The sequence below is a fragment of the Lutra lutra genome, chromosome 16, assembly GCF_902655055.1.
Source record: "Lutra lutra chromosome 16, mLutLut1.2, whole genome shotgun sequence".
NCBI classification, from domain to species: domain Eukaryota; kingdom Metazoa; phylum Chordata; class Mammalia; order Carnivora; family Mustelidae; genus Lutra; species Lutra lutra.
The window spans coordinates 38,226,721-38,250,238 of record NC_062293.1 but is presented as its reverse complement, the minus strand read 5'-3'; the positions used below and the strand labels follow the sequence as shown (position 1 = coordinate 38,250,238).

Here is a 23,518-nt window from a genome sequence, read left to right as displayed (position 1 = left end):
TAAAAAGTACAATTTTTATAAAATAACCAATTCATAATAGCTTCCAAAATGAGACTAATAGGAATAAATCTAGCCAAAGATCCAATGCATTTTTATAGGAAAGATCTAAAGCTTTATTGTAAACAAAATATTTACTAATATAAAACAACTGAAGCACTGGGGTGGGTGGGTGACTCAGTCAGTTAAGCATCCAACTGTTGATTTTGGCTCAGGTCATGATCCTCACAATTGTGGAATCAAGCCCCATCGGGCTCTATGCTCAGCATGGAGTCTGCTTGAGATTCTCTTTCTTCCTCTCCCCCTGCCATTCACCCTGCTCACTCTCTCAAAATAAATACATAAAATCTTTTTTTAAAAATTTAAAAAAAAAAAAAAAAAACTGAAGCACTTAGTAAGACAGAAATGAAGGGATATTAAACATTTATGAGTAAGAGGTGTGTATATACACCTACATATTCATTTCAACTTGAAATCACCTATAAAATTATTGCAATTCTAATCAAAACACTAACTCAACAAGCTGATCCTAAAATTCATATGGAAGAAGGGAAAGATGAGATCCAGGAATAGCCAAAATAATTTTGAAGAAAATGAAGAAGGGGTTGGGGGCCACCCTACCACATATCAAAACTTTTTTATAAAGTTTTAAGAATTAAAGCAATATTGTTATAATAACAACCTACCCAGACCAAGGGAACAAAATATTTAAATCAGAAACAAATGCAAGTTTTAAAATTTTTTCAATCCAAGAGAATACAATATATGATAGAGGTGATAACATAAATCAGTCTGAGAACACTTGGTTGGCAATGTAGGGGGACAAAAACTAGATCCACAACACACACTATACACAAAAATAAATTCCAGATGAATTAAAGGCCTAAATGTGATAAAATTTGAAAACTCATAAACTATTTTAAAGATCTTTATTATTGAAGCAGAGAATTTCTTGTAGAGACACAAAAAAATTGAAAAGAAAAATATGACAAATTTCAGTCTATAAAAATAAAAATGTGTATCAAATTCTTCTGTGTATTTTGCAAAGATGAGAAGGCTTCAGGCTGGAAGGAAATATTGTAAAATACAGATAGATAGATAAGTATAGACAGAACCCCACATATGCCAACCTGAAAGACAAATCCAATGAAAAAAAAGGTCAACAGTATGAATAGGCAATTCTGTAGAACTGAAAATGGCCAATAGAAAATATGTTCAATTACACTAGTAATCAAGGCATCTGTGTAAGATAAGCTATAATTTAAATACCTCAGATGGGCAAAAATTCAAACTTTAAAAATATTAAGACTTAGCAACGTTGTAAGGGCATGGAACAACCGTTTTATACATTGCAAAGGAGAATGTGAACTGGTATAATCATTTTGTAAATATAAAGATGAGGAATGCTAAACCCAAGCCATTCCATTTGTAGGTATAATCTCTAGAAACACTCTCACAAATGTGCCCAAAGAGACATGCACATAGAAATTCAATGCTGTGGTGTTTAAAGTGATGTAAAATTAGAAATAACCAAAAGGCCCACTGATGGATCAATACACTATAGTATAGAAATACACTGGAATACTCAAAAACAGCTAAAGTGAACGAATACATAAATCTCAAAACCATATGTCAAGCAGGAAATAAAAGCAGCAAAAGTATATACTTTCTCCACATTTTAAAAACCCAAAAAGAATAATTTTACATTGCTACGGGCATATGCATACATATAAAAAGGGTGGGGTTTTTTTTAAGTGCATGGGGATGATATATATCAAAGATCAAAGACTACCTCTAGGCAGTCTTTTTCTAGGGAGGAATGGTGGGAAAAGCATGCGATGGGATGTGGGTGGGGAAGGGTGGCAATTTAACAACAAAGAAAATCTGAAGCAAACATGACAAAATGTTACTATTTGTTAAAGCTAGGTGGAGGATACAAAGGAGTTTATATTTTTTCTGTCCTGGTATATTTAAAATATTTCATAATTTAAACATTTTATGTAGAACAAAGTCTGGCAGTATGCATGGTGTGCACGTCTTAAAAGGCCTATCCTATAAAACAAGGATAGAAGCTAAAAAAGGAGATTTTTTTTTTTTTAAGATTTTATTTATTTACTTGACAGAGAGAGAGAGGTCACAAGTAGGCAGAGAGGCAGGCAGAGAAAGAGGGGGAAGGAGGCTCCCTGCGGAGGAGGGAGCCCGATGCGGGGCTCAATCCCAGGACCCTGAGATCATGACCTGAGCCAAAGGCAGAGGTTTAACCCACTGAGCCACCCAGGCACCCCGAGATGTTTGTTTTTAATGGGAAAAAAATTCAAAAACAGAATTAAATAAATCGCAGAATAGCCATACAATCAAATGTCATGTAACCACAAAGAAATTACAGCTCAGAAGGATGGTTATTAACTTGGAAAGATGTTGACAACGTATCAAGTCAGGGGAAATGGAGTATCAAAGTACAGGTTTTCAACTCAGGCAGGAAATGGTTAAACAAACCTCTTTTATGCACTAACGGGCCAAAGCTCCTTTAAATGCACTTGGCTTTTAATCTCTTATGAACTTGCATCCATGGAAAGAAATTAACTACAAGCAGTCTAATGATAATAAAGAATACAACAGATTAACTCTATCTAGTGTTTCAAACAAGAAAGCTATTGCTATAATACTGATACAGAAAGCTCCATTCAAAGCCAAAAACAATTATTTCCCAATGTTAGTGCCAACACTCCCCCCAGCTTTCCAGATGAGACCTGCTCCATTTAACCACCTGGTTAGAGAGCTAGCACAGAAGTGTAAGCAGCTGATCATATATACCAAAGAGCCAGATAAAATATAATACATTATATGCAAAATAAAATGTCAGGTTTCAGTGAAATCCAAAGCTATCATCACAAACTGATGTCATACTTATAAGCAGAATCAGTGGCAGCAAGAAGTTCCTGAAGGAATTTTGAGAGAGAATAAAATGTCCTGCTACATTTATACCCTCTGATAAACCGGAGATTGACTTGGGTACTCAAAAACCTGTGCTCTGTATTTTGTTCACTAAAAGTTGCCCAACAGTCTAAGAATCCCAATAGATTAAATTTTATGAAAAGTGCAGTAGCCTACTAAGGCAACACTGCTTCCCCTACTCACAACACTTCTGACACCAAATATGTGTGGGGGTTCCATACGCCAACCAATCCTCCAACTGTCCAGACACCCAGTGGGTGTTCTACAATTAGTTCTGATACTACATACCTGCAGGAAGGGCAGACCGCACAGATCAAGGGCTGAGTCCCACATGACAGACTCCCACTTCAGACACCAATTGCAAGCTGTGGGTACCCATTTTACTCACACTTCTGTCCAACTGGGCTACAAATCAGGGGTTCCCCATCACCACCTCCTCATGTTCAATCATTTGCTACAGAAGCTCACAGAACTCATGGGAACACGTTTAGCAGATTATAAAGGACATTATAAAGGATATAAATGAACAACCTAAGGAAGACGTACATAGCGCGAGTCCAGAGGATTCCTAGGCACAGGAGCTTCTGTCCCGAAGAGAGCTGGACTAGGCCGACTCTCCTCGCACATGGATGTGTTCACCAACCTGGATGGTCACTGAATCCCACAGTTTAGAAATTGTTACAGAGGTTTCATCACACAGGCATGACTGGTTAGTAACTCAATTTCCAGCCCCTCTACCTACCCTAGAGGTAGAGGGGTGGAGTGGGACATGTGGAGAGAAGCTGAAAGTTCTAACCCTCTGACCACAAGGTTGGTTCCTCTGGCACCCAGTTGCCCTCCTAAGGGCCCATCAAGAGTCACTAATTAGCATACAAAAAGACACTCATTAGTTCCAGAAATTCCAACGGTCTTAGAAGCTCTAAGCTTCTTTTTTATTTTTTTTTTTAAAGATTTTTGCTTATTTATTGACAGACAGAGATCATAAGTAGACAGAGAGGCAGGCAGTGGGGGGGGGGGGAGCAGGCTCCCCGCTGAGCAGAGAGCCCGATGCGAGGCTCAATCCCAGGACCCTGGGATCATGACAGGAGCTGAAGGCAGAGGCTTGGAGCCACCCAGGCACCCCTGAAGCTCTAAGCTTCTAAGCTCTGTTTTCTCTGGAAACAGAGACTAAGACCAAATACAATAACCTAAAAAATGCTCCTATCATACCTGTTACTCAGGAAATTACAAAAGTTTTAAAAGCACATGATTTCTTATTATTTCATATCAAACATACAATAAAGGATAGGAAGTTAGAACTCTTTTTCTCTTATCATTTAAGTAATCTCTACCCCCAATGTGGGGCTCAAACTCATGACCCCAAGATCAAGAGTCACATGCTCTTGTAACTGAGTCAGACAGGAGCCCCAAAGTTAGAACTCTTAAGGAAAAATATTTTCATTATTATTCCTTTACTAGGAAAGTCCTTGTGTTCTTTATACATTGATGAAGTATCACTGAGACTGCTAAGGCCAGCAAATATAAACTGCTTTTATTGTGCAAAAATTAAGAATGGCTCAGGTTATATAACGGTAGCTGATGTAAATGTACTAAATCTCAGCTTCTGGAAGAGTTGATTTTGAACTCAATCACCCTTTAAGAGAAGACATACCAGCTCGCATAATTTCATCAACCAGGAGAATGTTGGTGGCAATCACGGTGCTGAGGAAAAAGATAACAGGGTAAGTAAAGCCTACCAACCCGCTCTCATCTTCCCCCGCCAGCAATCTTCAGCTACTAAAAGTACTTTGTTCTTTAGTGTGATGGTCTGAGAAATTACCAAACGAAGTTATTGTAAATACAAACATCACCCTTGTATTATAATTTCAGATCCTCAGCTGATAAAACAAAAGTTTGACTTTATGTACCAGCAAAACTGAGCTCATTTTTAGCACATCATTTGCTTTCCCCCCTGCGAGACGTGTAGTATAATTTCAGTAAACTTCTTCTTTACCTTCCCCCTCAAATAAACAGTAAGGGAAGCATTTCTAAATCTGACACTGCTAGAATTAAAATGGACAAAGGACTGTAAAATGACAGAAGCTAGTGTTAGTAACTGGATACTACACCTTTTCATACACTTAACCGTTTTCACTATAGGGTGGCAAAAACAATAAACAAGTTTTAGTATATGTGCTGCTGAAACGAGCACAATAAACAAGTTTTAAAGTTACTGATTGGGGTGCCTGGGTGGCTCAGTGGGTTAAGCCGCTGCCTTCGGCTCGGGTCATGATCTCAGGGTCCTGGGATCGAGCCCCGCATCGGGCTCTCTGCTCAGCAGGGAGCCTGCTTCCTCCTCTCTCTCTACCTGCCTCTCTGCCTGCTTGTGATCTCTCTGTCAAATAAATAAATAAAAATCTAAAAAAAAATAAAAATAAAAAAAAATAAAGTTACTGATTATGTCTCTAAAAGTCTTTCTCTTTTTACTAATATGAATTTACCAAGAATGAAGAAGTTGTTTTTTCACACAATAATTATCCCAAACTCCTGCATCTGCTGCTACCATAGGCTCACCTGCAAAGTAAAAACAAACTATTTTAACACTACAATCTTGATATATTCTGCTAATACTGGTTATATATTCTAACAGTGTTTAATATACCACCAGAACTACTAGTGTCCAGGTCACAATGACCTTCATGTTATCAAATCCAACCCAGTGGTCAGTTCTCAAGCCTTGTGGATCAGCAACACTTAACACAGCCTCCCGACTACTCTAGCTTCACTTGTCTTCCAGGACACCACGCGCAGCCTGGTTTTTTCTTTTACATTAGTGACTCCTTTTCTGTTGACTTTCCTGGTTCTTCCTCATCTTCCCAGAGCTCTTAATTTTAGAGTAGCCAGTGACTTAGTCCTGGGTTCTTTTCTTCTCTCTCTATACTCACTCCCCAAGTATTCTCACCAAGTCTTCTGGATTTAAACCATATACACTCCAAAGACTCTCATTTTTATCTCCAACCCAGAGCTCTTTCTTGAGCTCCAGAATCATACTTCCAACTATTTCACTGGAAAGTCTAAGACACTTTGATTTTAACTTTGCCAAAACTCAGTGCTGGCCTCCTCCCCCAAAGCTGCTCTACCCACAGTTCTCCAATGTGGTTAATGGCCATTCCAACCTTCTAGTTGTTCAGCAGATTCCTCTCCACAGAATAACCAGAATAATCCTTTTTTTTTTTTTTAATTTTATTTATTTGTCAGAGAGAGAGAGGGAGAGAGAGCAAGCACAGGCAGACAGAATGGCAGGCAGAGGCAGAGGGAGAAGCAGGCTCCCCGATGAGCAAGGAGCCCGATGTGGGACTCGATCCCAGGACGCTGGGATCATGACCCAAGCCGAAGGCAGCCGCTTAACCAACTGAGCCACCCAGGCGTCCCCAGAATAATCCTTTTAAATGTAATTAGGCCAGGGGCACCTGGGTGGCTCAGTGGGTTAAAGCCTCTGCCTTCCGCTCAGGTTATGATCCCTGGGTCCTGGGATGGAGCCCCGCATCAGGCTCTCTGCTCAGCAGGGAGCCTGCTTCCCTCTCTCCCTACTTATGATCTCTGTCCATCAAATAAATAAATAAAATCTTTTAAAAAAATAAATAAAAAATAAATGTAATTAGGCCACATCACAGCTCTGCCAAAAATTACTCCCTCTTCCACTGCAGTAAAAGTCAAAGTCCTTGGACTGGCCCCCACACCCTGCATGATCTCTCTGTTACTTCTCTAATCTCCTTCCTCCTCTTCAAAAACTTCAGACACTGGCCTTGCCATTGGCTGCTCCTTCTGCCAGGACACTTTCTTCAGTTCCCGAACATGGCTACTTCCTTACTTCCTTTGATTATTTTCTACAGACATATTCTTTTTTTTTTTTTTTCAGCATAACAGTATTCATTATTTTTGCACCACACCCAGTGCTCCATGCAATCCGTGCCCTCTACAATACCCACCACCTGGTGCCCCCAACCTCCCACCCCCCACCCCTTCAAAATTACAGACATATTCTTAATGAGGTCTACCCTGCTCACCCTCTCTCTTTAAATTGTGACCTCCCCCTCATGCTAGCATTCATAGTCTTCCTTATAGAGTCCTTTTTTTTTTTTTTTTTTTTTTTTTTTTAATTTTTTTATTTTTTTCAGCATAACAGTATTCATTATTTTTTATAGAGTCCTTTTATTTTTTTCATTGTATTTATTACTCCTTAAATGCTCAGGGAACTTATTTATCAAGCTTATTATTTATTTTTTTAAGATTTTTATTTATTTATTTGACAGAGATCACAAGTAGACAGAGAGGCAGGCAGAGAGAGAGAGGAGGAAGCAGGCTCCCCGCTTGAGCAGAGAGCCCAATGCGGGGCTCGATCCCAGGACCCTGAGATCATGACCTGAGCCGAAGGCAGAGGCTTTAACCCACTGAGCCACCCAGGCACCCCTAAGCTATTTATTTAGTGCCTATCCTTCCCTGCTATAATATAAGCTTAGAAGGGCAGGGGGTTTTGTCTCTTTTGTTCTTGGTCAATCTCAAGAGTCAAATAACAAGCACTCAAAAACTTTTTCTTGGGACGCCTGGGTGGCTCAGTTGGTTAAGCAGCTGCCTTCGGCTCAGGTCATGATCCCAGCGTCCTGGGATCGAGTCCCGCATTGGGCTCCTTGCTCATCAGGGAACCTGCTTCTCCCTCTGCCTCTGCCTGCCATTCTGTCTGCCTGTGCTCGCTCTCTCTCCCTCGCTCTCTCTGACAAATAAATAAATAAAATCTTTAAAAAAAAAAAAAAAAAACTTTCTCTTAAAAGAATGTTTTCTTTCAAGAAGTTCAAAAGTAAATTAAAGGCACCCAAATTTTAAATATTGAAGTCACCCAAATCTCCAATCCCTCACTATAAGTTCTAGGTCACTGTAGTATGACCTCTTTCTTTACTGAGCAGCTAATTTTTCTTCACTTTCTTACCTGTATCCAGATCTATACCAACAGGTTGTTTTGATTCAGAATGTTCAGCCTGAACTTTTACCAGTGTTTCCTGCAGGTCAAAACCAGAATTCTGAGCAAGAACCTTTAAGAATAAAAAAAATATGTGTGTGTGAATTATCTTCACATATATATTTGAGTATCAAATATAAAAAGTGAGGTTCTGCCCTCTAGTCTTGTGAAAACATATTCATAATACAGTAATCATTTCCTTTCAAAGAATTCCATTCTTAATCAAATTATTATTTCATGTATCTAGCAGTTTTTATATTTACATAAACATCTTCCCTATGTGTATTACACTAAATTCTGAGGACATTACAGCCCCTCATCCCCACCCCATATTAATTTCCCTCCTTGCAAAGGATTTCTTAAAAAATGGATGGGGGGGTACCTGGGTGGCTCAGTAGGTTAAGCATCTGCCTTCGGCTCAGGTTATGATCTCAGGGTCTAGGGATCAAGCCTCTCCTCCCTGCTTATGCATTCACGCTTATGCGCGCGCGCTCTCTCTCTCACTCTCTCTCTCTCTCTCGTGCTCTCTCAAATAAGTAAAATCTTTACAAAATAATAATAATAAATGGAAAATTAGTAGAATGGTATTATTTCTTCTTGTTCCTTGAGCCACACATTTTCTAGCTTTTCCTAGGCACCTGCTAAAGGAACCCTCCATATTTTCAGGATCTTTATGTCCTCATCAACATGAGGACAGTCATGACCTATGGCAACAGGAATGGAGATAAAAGCACTCTAAACCTGGTTTATTTCCAAGTAGAACCAAACCACCACTATATACCAGACTTACGGTTTGTGCCAACTACTAGACCATCACTTACTGACTTTGCTGTTTTGGGCAAAGATAAAACAGATATCCAATTCTCAAAGATTCCACAAATTATGAATAATTTTAAAGCAATTAACAAAAAGACTTTGCTAGCACTGTTCTTAATCTTTCACTTCATGGTAATAACACCTTTGACATGGTCTTCTCTGTTTCTAAGTGGTTCACAACCAGATTAAGGCAAAGGAAAAGGAATGGTAATTCTGTGTCCTTCTTTCAACACATGGAATATCTGGTTTCTCTCCTTTTCTAGGTATTAAAATGAAAATGACAAAAGCACGCTTATATTTGGCAGTGCTAAACAGCCTGAAGGTCTCGCTTCCCACAATTTAAAGTGATGCTAACACTTTGGATACCACCACCAAGATAAAATTCTACCCTAAAGTCTAGTTAAATTTTAAGTTCTAAACTTTCTCATTATGATTAATCATGAACCATTTTTAAAGGAAATTTCTGGACTTACTTCAAATTTCGCACTCAGAGATAGGCAAAGGGGCAATTTAGTGATTTCATGAAACTTTGACAAGGATTCCAAGCTATTATCCAAGTTTCCCTGCTTAACTGTAACGTATCTTAAACAAAAGTGCCTGGGGAAATGCAAATAAAAACTGTCTCTCTTACTCTCACAAAACAAAGCGAGGTTTGCTGGAGGGGAAAGGGGTAGGAGAGGATGGTTGAGTTATGGCCACTGGGGAGGGTATGTGATATGGTGAGTGCTGTGAAGTGTGTGTGTAAACCTGACAATTCACAGACCTGTACCCCTGGAGCAAATAATACATTATATGTAAATTTAAAAAACTGTCTTTCTACTCTGGTCTTAGATAATGTGGACAATTTACAATCCCACGCCCTTATGTCTAACACTTGTTCTTTGGCCATTAGGATAGTTGTACCTTAGGAATAATGAGCAAGGCATCAGCAAAAGCTTGGACCCCAAGACGAGCTCTTCCTTTTATACTGTGCTTGTAATTAACAAGGGCTTCCGCTATTGCCACTTCAACTGCACCTGCTCCTGGAACTACACAGCCTGTTGGAGGGAAAAGATTGGCAAGGCATGCTGGACAGAAACACCGGAGAAAAAAGCACTTAGCTATTCAAGTGTGTTCAAATTATACCGCCGACACCTAAAATATACCTAAATATATACGGAAATAAAGTAGGTTGCATAGTTCAGTGGTTACTCAGATGCCTTATGAAGCATCCTGAAGTTACACACCATTAAATAATTAGGCATGGTACAGACAACTGGCTGCAAGCAGCTTACTTCATTCTCTGTTAAGAGTAGACATTTCTTCCATCTTCATCTTATTCTTTATGACTATATTTAAAAGGTAGTTATTTATAATTGGGGGGACAGGAAACTAATTGTAGTATCTGATTTGAAATAAAATTAAAAAAAAAAAAAACTTTAGGCCAAGATAATTTTGTCACTATTTTGGTATAGAATTCTTGAGACTTATGATAGTATTTGTTTTCTATACTGAAGCGAAACCCAAACAGCTACCTGAGGGAAAAATACAGGTGTTCTTATTTCTCTAAGGTAAAAGCTCTGGTTAAAAACATCAATTTTCACAACAGGACATGATGTTTATACCTGCTGATATGGTTTTCATAAAGTTTATGACTCTCCTTGAATCAACAAATTTGCCTTGGAATCACCCATCTTTAAAACAGAACAACACAAAAAAATCTCTCCTTTATCCCACATTATTTTTTAATTACTTGCCACTTCCTCTGCTTCCCTGTACAACATAACTGCTCAAAAGAGTCATCTATCGGGGCGCCTGGGTGGCTCAGTGGGTTAAGCCACTGCCTTCGGCTCAGGTCATGATCTCAGGGTCCTGGGATCGGGTCCCGCATTGGGCTCTCTGCTCGGCAGGGTGTCTGCTTCCCCCTCTCTCTCTGTCTGCCCCTCTGCCTACTTGTGGTCTCTGTCTGTCAAATAAATAAATAAAATCTTAAAAAAAAAAAAAAAAAGAGTCGTCTATCCACTTGGTGACCATATCCTTGCCACCCATTCACATTTTTAAAAAGTTCCTTGTGATATAACACTGTATGTTAATTATACCAGAATTAAAAAGTAATTTTAAAAAATGTTTCAAGTTCTTGTGAAATACTGAATATACACAGAAGGATATTTATATGTATAAGGTATAAAGAATAAATGTGGAAATGTATATGTATACGTACTCATGTACCTCCCACCCCTTAAGAAATAAAACATTAGTGGGGCGCCTGGGTGGCTCAGTGGATTAAGCCGCTGCCTTCAGCTCAGGTCATGATCCCAGGGTCCTGGGATCGAGCCCCGCATCGGCTCTCTGCTCTGCGGGGAGCCTGCTTCCTCCTCTCTCTCTGCCTGCCTCTCGCTGACTTGTGATCTCTGTCTGTCAAATAAATAAATAAAATAAATCTTTTAAAAAAAAAAAGAAATAAAACATTAGAGAACATTACCAGTAGCTGTAAAAACTTCCCTGGTCCCATTCTGCGAAAACACATAAAATTTGTGGGATGTTACTAAAGCAACACCTAAAAAGAAACTTGTATCACTAAACACCTACATTAGAGAAGAAAAGTCTCAAACCAATGACTTCAGCCTCCCCGCCTAAGAACTAGAAAAGAGCAAATGAAACTTAATGTAAACAGAAGAAAATAATAAAAATTGGAGCAGAAATCAATGAAATAAACATGAACAGTGTCAAAAAAGGGAACAATGTCAGCAATGAAAAAGGTAATTATAACTATAGGTTCCACAGACGTTAAAAGTAAAATAGTAAGGGAATATTATGAACAACTTATGCAAATCAATTTGAAAACTAAGATCAGGGATTAGCAAATTTTCTGCAAAAAACCACATTTAAATGTTTTAGACTCTGCTGGCCATGCCATCACCTTTGTAACTATTCAACCCTGCCACTGTAGCACAAAAGAGGCACAGGTAATACCTGAATGAATGGGTATAGCTGTATCCCCATAAACTTTATTTACCAAAAACAGGCAGCAAACAGGATCTAGCTCATGGGCAACAGTTTGATGATCTCAACAGACGAAACAGACAAATTTCTTGAATGACACAAACTCAAAAAAAAAAAAAGTATCTATTAAAAAGACTGATTATAGCTTAAATTTTTCTCATGAAAAAAACTACAGGCCCAGATGGCTTTACTGGTAAACTTCTACCGAACATTTAAAAAAGAAGTAATACAATTCTACACAAGAATTCAACACTTTCAGAAAATTAAAAAGTAAAGAATGTTTTCTAACTCATTCTTGAGGCCAGCATTATTCTAACAGCAAAAAAGATAAAGGCATTATAAGCAAAAAAATATATATAAATACCCCTTATAAAAATTCTTTTAGTATTTTAGCAAAATAAGTCCAACAGTATATAGAAAGGACAATACACATATCAGCATTACTCACAACAGCCAAAAGGTGAAGTGATCTAAGTTTCCATCAATGGATAAATGGATAAGTAACGGGCTGTGTGTGTGTATACATGCCCCTCACAAGGAACTTTTTAAAAATGTGAATGGGTGGCAAGGATGCAGTCACCAAGTTGATAGATAGATGCTAATATTCTGTCCTAATCTCAGATATATATAGATATAGATATATATCTATATCTATATCTATATATATCTGAGAATATATATATGTATATATATATTTATATATATATATAAAGTGCAGTGTTATTCAGCCTTAAAAAGCAAGGACATTCTGACATATACCACAACATGAATGAACCCTGAAGACATTATGCTAAGTGAAATAAGCCAGTCACAAAAGGACAAATACTGGATGATTCCACTCAAACAAGGTACACAGAATAGTCAATTTCACAGACACCGTAATTAGAAGAGTGGTTTCCAGGAGATGGGAGGAGAGGGGAATGGAGAATTATTGTTTAATGGCTATGGATTTTCGGTATTATAAGATGAAAAATGTTCTACTGATGGATGATGGTGATGGTTGCACAACACATGAAAGAATGTAACTTATTGCCACTGAATTGTAACATTTAAAAATGATTAAAATAACAAATTATATACATATATATATCCAAAATTTTAAAAAATAATTTAAAAACTGTAATCTACATTTAAAGAGGATAATATATCATAATTAAGTAGGGTTTAACTCAAGAACGTAAGGTTGGTTGAACGTTTAAAAATTAATGTAATTTACCACATTAATAATATAACAGAGAAGAAACATATAATCACCTCAATAGATCACCGGAAAAGCAACTGGCAAAATCGAACATCATTCGTGATAAAAACTCTCAGCAAGAGAACTTCCTCAATCTGACAGAGGACTTCTAGAAAAATCTACAGCTAAATATCATACATAATAGAGAAAGGCTAAATGTTTTCCCAGTATGCTCAGGAGCAAGGAAAGGATGCCCACTCTCACCATTTCCATTCAACAATGTATTGAAGTTTCTAGCCCATGGAATAAAAGGAAAAAATAAATAAAAGATATCCAGATTAGAAAGGAAGAAGTAAAATTGTCTTTTTTGGCAGACAACATGATCATTTATACCACTTATATAGATAAGTCAGTGAAATCTCTAAGAAAGCTACGAGAATGAGTGAGTTTAACAAGGTTGCAGAATTTAAGATCAATATACAAAAATCAACTGTATTTCTATATCTTAAAATCAGAAATGGAAATTTTAAAAACATCATGTACCAAAGGATCAAAATTCATGAACTACATAAATCTGAAAAAGATATGCCACTAAAAATTACAAAATATTGCTGAATATAATTATATATTATATATATAATATATATATATTGCTGAGATAGAGTTAAGGCTCAAATAAATAAATATACCATGACTCAATATTAAGATACCAATTATTCCCAGAATGTTCTACAGATTCAATGAAATTCCAATCAAAATCTCAAGTCTTTTTGGTAGAAGCTGATATGCTAATTCTAAAATTCATATGAAGATGCAAAAGATTTTAAATAACCAAAATAACTTGAAAAAGAACAAAATGGGAGGACTGACACTGCTGATTTCAAGACTTATCATAAAGTTACAGTAAACAGGACAGTATATTAACACTGAGATAGACAAACAGATCAATGGAACAGAATAAGAACACAGAAATAGAACCACACAAATACGGACAATTGATTTTCAATGAAAAGTTTCAAAGGCAACTCAACTCACTGGAAAAAGAAAAATCTTTTCAACAAATGCAGCCAGAACAACTTGATCAAAGAATATTAAGGTATAGGGCGCCTGGGTGGCTCAGTGGGTTGGGCCTCTGCCTTCGGCTCAGGTCATGATCTCAGGGTCCTGGGATAGAGGCCCGCATCGGGCTCTCTGCTCAGAGGGGAGCCTGCTTTCCCCTCTCTCTCTATGCCTGCCTCTCTGCATGCTTGTGATCTTTCTCTCTCTCTGTTTCAAATAAATAAATAAAATCTTTAAAAAAAAAAAAAAAGAATATTAAGGTATACCATAGGTATATACCTAAAAGTTGATTTGTTGGGTCATCTAGTAACTGTGTTTAACTTTGTAAGGAACTCCCTACTATTTTCCAGCAGTTCCCACCAACAATGTTGAGGGCTCTAATTTCTCCATATCCTTGCCAACATTTACTGTTGTCCAGCTTTTTGATTTATAGCCATCATAATAGTTGTAAAACAGTATCTCTTCATGGTTTTGATTTTCATTTTCCTAACGATTAATTATGTTGAGCATCTTTTCATGTGCTTATTATTCTATTTTAAATGGAGTTAGTTTATAAATTATCAGTAAATAATACATGCTAATATTTTTTCCTAATTTTTCTGAAAATTACCCTGCACCTAAGGTAATGGAATGAGTTCTAAGCTGTAAAAGCCTTTTCATGATTTTAAAAATAAATTTCTTTTTTTTCTTTTTTTTTAAGTAGGCTCCACACCTAGCATGGAACCCAACTTGGGCCTGAACTCATGACTCTGAGATTGAGACCTAAGTTGAGATCAAGACTCAGATGCCTAGCTGACTGAGCCACCCAGACACCCCAGTGGTTTTAAAAATAAATTTCTAAAAATAAAAAAATGTTACTACAGCATCAAATTAAGTGCTTTTTCACTTCATAAACAGAAGTTAATTAAAAGGGCAGCATACTAGGGCACCTGGGTGGCTCAGTCAGTTAAGCATCTGACTTCAACTGGGGCCACAATCTCAGGGTCCTGGGATCAAGCCCCAAGTTGGGCTCCCTGCTCAGCTGGGATTTGTCCTTCTCCTTCTCCCTCTACCGCTCCCCCCAGTTGTGCTCATATACCCTCTCTCAAATAAAAAAAAAAAAAGCACAGCATAGTTACTAAGAATATTCCAGTGGGAAAATCTTAGTAAAAAAAAATATAGTAATCATTCATATCTTTTAAAATACTATATATCATTATAGATGTATTACTATACTTTAAAAATACATTAAGGTTCATATCCATCACAAAAAAGAGCCTACCATCTTCAATGGCATTTTTGATGGCACGAAGTCCATCCCTTATAGCATCCTTGATTTGTGTCAGAGTATGTTTATTCGGTCCTTTAACCAACAAGGTGACAGAACGAGGGTTAACACAGGCCTCAATAAAAGTGAACTTTTCTTCACCCTAGACGATAATCCAAGAAGATATAACTCTAATACTTAATGTTACTATGAAATGAAGACCCAGCTTATAATAATAGAACCCAATCTTCATGTGAATTTTTCTTATCAAACATAACTAAATATGTGTTAAAAGCAGTTGTTATATTTGAACTCTCAACAAACATTTAGATAAATAAATTGTAAAATCTGTACTGTGGATTATTCAAACACCAAAAGGAAAAGCCTGAATTAAAAGACTTAGTATTTTTTGGGGCGCCTGGGTGGCTCAGTGGGTTAAGCCGCTGCCTTCGGCTCAGGTCATGATCTCGGAGTCCTGGGATCGAGTCCTGCATCGGGCTCTCTGCTCAGCAGGGAGCCTGCTTCCTCCTGTCTCTCTGCCTGCCTCTCTGCCTGCTTGTGATCTCTCTCTGTCAAATAAATAAATAAAATCTTTAAAAAAAAAAAAAAAAGACTTAGTATTTTTTTAAAAAGGGTGGGGCATCTGCCTTTGGCTCAGATCATGATCTCAGGGTCCTGATATGGAGCCCCACATTGGGCTCTCTGCTCAGCGGGGAGCCTGCTTCCCCCTCTCCCTCTGCCTGCCACTACCCCTGCTTATGCCCTCTGTCAATAAATAAACAAAATCTTAAAAAATAAAATAAAAAAGCAAAAGGTTTACTCTTCACTTTATGACCACTGTCATCAGAGATACTCACTAAAGCACACTCATGGACAAGACCAGCATGTCCCAAGCAATCTACAGTAAGGTCTTCAAGACAATTCACAGCCATTCCACCACAAGCAAGAGAGAGTCTGAAATGACATAAGGTACCATAGCTTTTGTTATGAAAGCACTAAAGACTTAACTTCTTAAAGATGAAAAGATAACTAACACAGAAGAGAGCATTGTCGCTGTGTTGTATTGTTTTTAAAATCTGTTTAAGAAGGGGCACCTGTGTGGCTCAGTTAAGTGGCTGCCTTAGGCTCAGATCATGATCCCAAGATCCTGGGATTGAGTCCCACATAAGGCTCCCTGCTCAGCAGGGAGTTTGCTACTCCCTCTGCCCCTCCCTACTCCTCATAGTGTCTCTCTCTCTCTCTCTCAGATAAATAAATAAAATCTTCAAAAAAAAATCCTCAGTGCTCTGCCCATTCATCCTTTCAAAAAAAAATGTTTTAAGATAAAAACCTTCTTTGTACTTCAACAAAGTTCTGAGGTAGGTTAACAGTCTCGATTTTTTTTAACAGTCTTGATTTTTGACACTTCCACTATTTATTGAAATTAAAGACAGTATTTTGGAATCTGTATGCTATTTTGCTCACAATGTTTACATATAAACTAAAAGGAATACCATGGGATCATTTCAATTTTATCTGTTAAAAAATAGGATACCTAGTAATCTGCAAGCTTACCTTTCCATATTTCTTCTTTTTGCTCTGCGAAGAGCTACTATGCCATGTTTTGCAAGAGCATCTAAGGAAAACGGATCAATTCCCTAAAACCAAATTAGCATAAAAGTTATAAGCCCATCTTAAGCCAGTAGTTCTCAAACTTTCTGATCTTAGCACAGCTTCATGTTCTTAGAAATTATTAAGAACTCAAAAAGCTTTTATGTGAACTGTATTCCATAATATTTGTCATACTATAAATTAAAATTGAGAAATGTTTAAAATATTAATCCATTCAAAATAATAAACAACCCATTTTAGGTTAACATAAATAACATCTTCAAGTGAAAATTTACTATACTTTCCTAAACAAAAAAAATATAAGGCTTAAAGTAATGGCACTGTTTCATTTTTGGTATCTTCTTAATGTCTGTCTTAATAGAAGACATCTAGATTCTCAGATCTGCTTCTGCATTCAATTTGGTGTGATATGCTGTTTGGGTTAAAGTATATTATGAAAACTTGGGACTCACACAAATATGTATTGGAAAATGGAGGAATATATTAATAGCCTTTCCAGATACATGTGGATATTCTTCTTTGATACTATATCAAAACTGAATAAATGACAGTTCCTTAAAGGTTAGTGTCAATGTGAAATATGGGACCTATCAATAATCCTTTCTATATTCTTTCATATTAAAATCCATTTGTCTGGGCGCCTGGGTGGCTCAGTGGATTAAGCCGCTGCCTTCCGCTCAAGTCATGATCTCAGGGTCCTGGGATCGAGTCCCGCATCGGGCTCTCTGCTCAGCAGGGTGCCTGCTTCCCTCTCTCTCTCTCTGCCTGCCTCTCCGTCTACTTGTGATCTCTCTCTGTCAAATAAATAAATAAAATCTTTAAAAAAAAAAATCCATTTGTCTATCTTACACTTTGAATGTATTATCTACCCAGGCATGTCTTTGTTAATCATACATTTTTTACTCATTTAGAAAAAAGTGGTTCACTATGTTAAGCAGAGCTTCCAAATGTTGATACATTTCACAGGTATATAATATCAAAAATATCACACTTGTTAATATCACCACTAATACTATCAGAAAAGTCCTTTAAGCACTGGAAAGCAGTCAAATTCACAGAGGCAGTTACAAGTTTTCCAAAATTTTAATTTTGACTTGAAAGCTCAAATTTATTTGGAACAAACACTGTCAGTTGTTTTCCTTGAAGTGACAGAACCGCTTCTTCCCTTTTGAGAGAAGCCTGCCAAATACCTATGTCTAAATAACCACAGTTTTTCTGTCAGTTATTCTTTTTTTTTTTTTTTAAAGTAATCTCCCTGCCCAAAATGGGGCTTGCACTCACAACCCCAAGATCAAGAGTTGCATGCTCTACTAACTGAGCCAGCCAGGCACCCCTGCCAGTTATTCTTTAAAGTAAAAATGGTGGGACGCCTGGGTGGCTCAGTTGGTTAAGTGGCTGCCTTTGGCTCAGGTCATGATCCCAGCGTCCTCGGACTGAGTCCCGCATCCGGCTCCTTGCTCGGCGGGGAGCCTGCTTCTCCCTCTGCCTCTGCCTGCCACTCTGTCTGCCTGTGCTTGTGCTCTCTCCCTCTCTTTCTCTGACATATAAATAAATAAAATCTTTAAAAAAAAAAAAGTAAAAATGGCATTCCATGAAAAAAGTGGATCAATTATATAATTGCAACTCAATTATACAAGAACTCTCCCTCTAGACAACTATATTTTTTTTAAAATTTCTTTTGAGAGTGTGATCATGAGTGGGGCAGGGGGGCCATGGGGGCTGGGCAGAGGGAGAGGAAAGAGAAACTCCCAAGCAGACTCCATGCGCAACTCAGTGCAGAGCCTGATGCAGGGCTCGATCTCATAACCATGAGATCATGATCTGAGCTGAAACCAAGAGTGGGATGCTTAACAAACTAAGCCATCCAGACACCCTCACAACAACCATATTTTGATATTCAGATTTCACACTCTATCACATAGAATTATAAAAGGATGCATATTTAATCAAAATTTAATTAGTAAGTTTTACCACTTCAAGATATTCTCAAATGGGGGCGTGTGGGTGGCTCAGTCAGTTGGGCGTCCGATTCTTGATTCTGGCTCAGGTCATGATCTCATGGTCATGGGATTGAGCCCCATGTCAGGCTCCGCATTCAGTAGGGAGCCTTCTTGGGATCCTCCCTTTCCCTCCGCCCTCCCCACCACATACACTCTCTATCACTCCCTCTCAAATAAATAAATAAATAAATCTTTAAAAAAAAAAAGATATCTCAAATGAAACTGCCATTTTTTTTTTTTAAACCTCAAAGACTCCCTGAAATGGTCTTTGGGATTCCTAGGAGTCCACAGACCACACTGCAAGAAATGCTGAAAAACATTTACAAATAGTTAAAATCCGAACCTTCTTTCTCACCTTTTGATTAATGACAACAAATCCTTTATTGGACTGAGCACAGACTCTGTCTTTCAGGTCTATTATTTTTTGTACTCTATCTTCAATAAATTTTCTTTCAGCTTTTACCAACTTTTCTTTCTCTTCAGCAGTCTTATAAAAGAAACCAGAGCTCACCTCTCTAAAAGATTAATAAAAACAAGCGAGTAAAAGTGGAGAAAAAAAGGAGGGAAAGGTAGGAGTTTACACTAAACATTTGGGAGGGAAGAAAGAGATTAAAAAAGACTTTTAGGGAGCACCTGGGTGGTTCAGTTGGTTAAGCATCCAACCCTTAATTTCAGCTCAGATCATGATCTCAGGGTCATGAGACTGAGCCCTGTGCCTGCTTAAGATTCATTCTTTCTTTGTCCGGCACCTTGGCCCCTCCCCCACTTGTCTCTAAATCAATTAATTAATCAAAATTAAAAACACTTCTAGAAAATATAGTTTCAACATTTACAAAGAGTAACTGCCACGTACGTTTTTTCATATTCTAGTGACACATTGCAAGTAAGAATAAATGCATCTTCCACTCGCTTCTTCATGTCTGGATGACGAGCACCATGGTCCAAAACTAATCCTCTGATCAATCTATTAAAAATATGTAATGTGTCTTACTTAGAATATACACTCTAAATTTATTATAAAATAAGGATTGTATTCTTAAAATTGTAACAGATCAGGACACACATTATTTCCTTGCACCAACTTTACACATAATTAGTAAAACTGGAAAAGAAAATCCACTTTAACACAGTGTGACTATGAAGTCACAATGAAAAGTCAACCCAGAATTATTCTCTAAATTATGTGACTCAAACATATGACACAGTGGTCAAGTAATGAGAGGTAGACACACAATGAGTTTCTTAGGAACATTTGTTCAAAATAATTATATGGAACAACCAAAAATTGTTAACCTAAATGTCTAACAATAGGGCATTGTTCAGCAAATAAATGACCCAACTATTTGGTGGTCATGAAAACTATGTAATGACATGGAAAAATATTTACATAGGTAACTGATAAACACAGAACAAAAAACCACCTATAAAGAATGATTATAACTATTCTTTTAAAAAATAAGCACCTTGGTATTGACAAGAAAAAAATGAAAGGAACCTAGAGTAAAGTTCTGCTTGGGCAGTAGGAATATGGATAATTTGGGGGTGGGAGAGGCTCTTTTCCTGCTTTCCAAATTTTCTTTCAAAAGAAAATATTTTTGTAACTTTCAAAACTTCATTTATACCCAATTAGGGAATGATATTTCTCCTTCTTTTATAACCAGTATTTGTTCTACATTAAAGTAAAGAAATAATTTTTAAAATAAACATGATTACAAGGAAGTTTTCAAAATTTTAATCTAACTACTGATTTTAATCTAACTACAAAATTTAATCTAATTACTCCAACTTCTTTTTTTTTTTTTTTTTTAAGATTATTTATTTATTTGACAGAGAGAGATCACAAGTAGACGGAGAGGAAGGCAGAGAGAGAGAGAGAAAGGGAAGCAGGCTTCCTACTGAGCAGAGAGCCCGACGTGGGACTCGATCCCAGGACCCCGAGATCACGACCCGAGCCGAAGGCAGCGGCTTAACCCACTGAGCCACCCAGGCGCCCCTAATTACTCCAACTTCTAATTGAAAATGAAGATATTAAAAAAAAAAGAAAATGAAGATATTTAGGAAGAAACAAGCAAATGTATGTTCAGTATTCAAGCCTCCACTCTTTCCCTCTTGCTCTCAGCAAATGACCTTGCTGCATTGAGAAAATACAAGCACTGTCCCATCACTACCTCTACCAATTCACCTGCACTTGAACCTGAACCTCTTATTCCTATGACTGAACTGTCCATGGTCCTCTGCATGTATGTACTCTACTCCTTTTCTCCTCTCTGCTCTAGCAATACCCCATCCCCCTACTGCCATCAATTCCTCCTGCCTCCAGGAGCATTCTCATCAGGATACAGATTTGCCATGATAATTCCCATCTTTAAATTTATTTAAAGATTTTATTTATTTATTTGACAGAGAGAAATCACAAGTAGGTAGAGAGGCAGAGAGAGAGGGGGAAGCAGGCTCCATGCGGAGCAGAGAGCCCAATGTGGGACTCGATCCCAGGACCCTGAGATCATGACCTGAGCCAAAGGCAGAGGTTTAACCCACTGAGCCACCCAGGCGCCCCGATAATTCCCATCTTTAAAACAAAGAATGCTTCTCCTTCAAGTCCTTCCCCATACTTCCTTCTAGCTACTGCCCCATTTCTCTAACCTCTTTGGAATGGTCTAAGCTTGTATCCTCACTTCCCTAACCCTTCTCTGTGGAGCCCACCTTCAGGTTGACTTTCATACCCACTCCTTTACTAAATCAGTTCTCATTAAAGCTACCAAAAACATTAAATGCTTTCCATATCTAAAGGTCATTTTTCAATCCACAACTTGCTCAAAGTTTCAGCAGCATATGACATAGTTGATTATTCTCCCTCTGAAACATTTTCCTTTCTTAGCTTCAAGGCCTTTAACTTCTCTTGGCTTTCCTCTACCAGTAACCACTCCTTCTCAGTCTCCTGTGCTATATCCGTTTGTCTTCTCAATTTCTAAACATCGGAGTTTCCAGGGCTTAACTAAACTTCCTCTTTTTTTTTTTTAAGATTTATACTGAGAGAGCGAGAGAGCGAGAGCAAGAGGAGGGGTAGAGGGAGAGTAAACGTCCTCTTCTATCTATATTCACCTCCCAGATGAACTCATTACCTCTCATAGGCTTTAAGTCACCTATACACGGATAACTCCCAAATATATTTCCAGATCAGACCTCTGTTCTAAACTCCAGACACACCTCTCCAACTCCTTACTCAGCATCTCCACATGGATGCCTAATAGGCATCTAAAACATAACATTTCCCAAACCAAACTCTTGATTTATTTCCCCAAATATTTTCCTCCAAGTCTTTTCCATCCCAAGAAAAAGTACTTCTCCATTTCCAGCTGCTCCATGCAAAAACCCAGGAGACATCCTTCACTCTTTATCTGTCGCATTCTGTGTTGAACCATCAATAGATCCTATTGTTTGTTCTTCTAAGTATACCCTGGTCTAAACTGTTTTCATCCCTCTCCTGAATTACAACAGGTTCCTGACTGGCCTCCAAGCTTCTGCCCTTGCACTGGCAGGTGCCCTGCTCCACAGTGCATCCCCTACAACCACCAGCGAGATCCTTCTGAAATATAGACCAAGAACTGCTTTGCCCTCAGCAATGGCAGACCAGTTTGGACCAATGCTACCACCAAAAGCAACTAAAAATTCTGGGTTAAAAACAAAAACCCTGGGGCACCTGGGTGGCTCAGTGGGTTAAGCCTCTGCCTTCAGCTCAGGTCATGATCTCAGAGTCCTGGGATCGAGCCCCATATCGGGCTCTCTGCTCGGCAGGTAGCCTGCTTCCCCCTCTCTCTCTGCCTGCCTCTCTGCCTACTTGTGATCTCTCTCTGTCAAATAAATAAATAAAATCTTTAAGAAGAAAAAAAAAAAAAAAACCCTGGGGCACATAGGTGGCTCAGTCAGTTAAGCATCCGACTCGAGATTTCAGCTCAGGTCATAATCTCAGCGTTTTGAAATTGAGCCTTGCATCAGGCTGCATGCTGTTGTGTGGGGCCTGCATAAGATCTTCTTTCTCCGTCTCCTTCTGCATCTCACCCTCATTGGCTCATGCACACACACACACACACACACACACACACACACACACTCACTCTCCCAAAAACAAACAAACAAACAAAAACCCTTAAAAACACTGAAGAGCTATAAAACAGTAAAGAAACCATGAGCTCCAAGGGGTAAGAAAAGAACTGCAGGGGCGCCTGGGTGGCTCAGTGGGTTAAAGCCTCTGCCTTTGGCTCAGATCATGATCTCAGGTTTCTGGGATCGAGCCCCGCATCGGGCTCTCTGCTCAGCGGGGAGCCTGCTTCCCCCTCCCTCCCTGCCTGCCTCTCTGCCTACTTGTGATCTCTCTCTCTCTGTCAAATAAATAAATAAAATCTTAAAAAAAAAAAAAAAGAAAGAAAAAAAGACCTGCAGGCACTCTTATCCTAAAGTCATTAGACAATTCAGGAAAATTTGAACTTTGTTGTCAATAACCTCACAATGAGAAGGGGACAGAATTAAAAGCTCAGGGGTCATCCGAGGTAGAGAGTCTAAGAGGAGACACTTTTCCCATTAAGTAGGAACCCCAAAGGGGTACATACTCAGGGTGTAAATCAGAAGGATGAACTATAAGCAAGCAGCCCTTATACCAATCAGCAGTTAGAACTAACTAG

The 23,518-nt window shown here is 38.2% G+C and overlaps 1 protein-coding gene across 12 annotated transcripts in view; it reads right to left on the bottom strand.

The window, feature by feature from the left end:
* Positions 1–917: 917 nt before the first annotated feature.
* The window catches only part of CCT6B (chaperonin containing TCP1 subunit 6B), a 34,090-nt gene continuing 11,489 nt past the window's right edge, over positions 918–23,518 (bottom strand). For 2 of the 12 annotated variants that reach the window (XM_047708762.1, XM_047708768.1), the window contains 11 exons: positions 19,693–19,803; positions 19,195–19,354; positions 16,783–16,865; positions 16,086–16,182; positions 15,244–15,391; positions 11,223–11,297; positions 9,665–9,798; positions 7,916–8,018; positions 5,433–5,505; positions 4,604–4,653; positions 919–1,127 (listed from right to left, as the gene is read on the bottom strand). In XM_047708762.1, coding sequence (XP_047564718.1) covers positions 1,057–1,127; positions 4,604–4,653; positions 5,433–5,505; positions 7,916–8,018; positions 9,665–9,798; positions 11,223–11,297; positions 15,244–15,391; positions 16,086–16,182; positions 16,783–16,865; positions 19,195–19,354; positions 19,693–19,803 — 1,105 coding nt within the window. In that variant the 3' untranslated portion in view covers positions 919–1,056. Of the gene's footprint in view, positions 1,128–4,468; positions 4,654–5,432; positions 5,506–7,915; positions 8,019–9,664; positions 9,799–11,222; positions 11,298–15,243; positions 15,392–16,085; positions 16,183–16,782; positions 16,866–19,194; positions 19,355–19,692; positions 19,804–23,518 lie in introns of those variants that run through there. The other 10 variants (XM_047708761.1, XM_047708766.1, XM_047708764.1 and 7 more) reach the window with 9 other exon arrangements.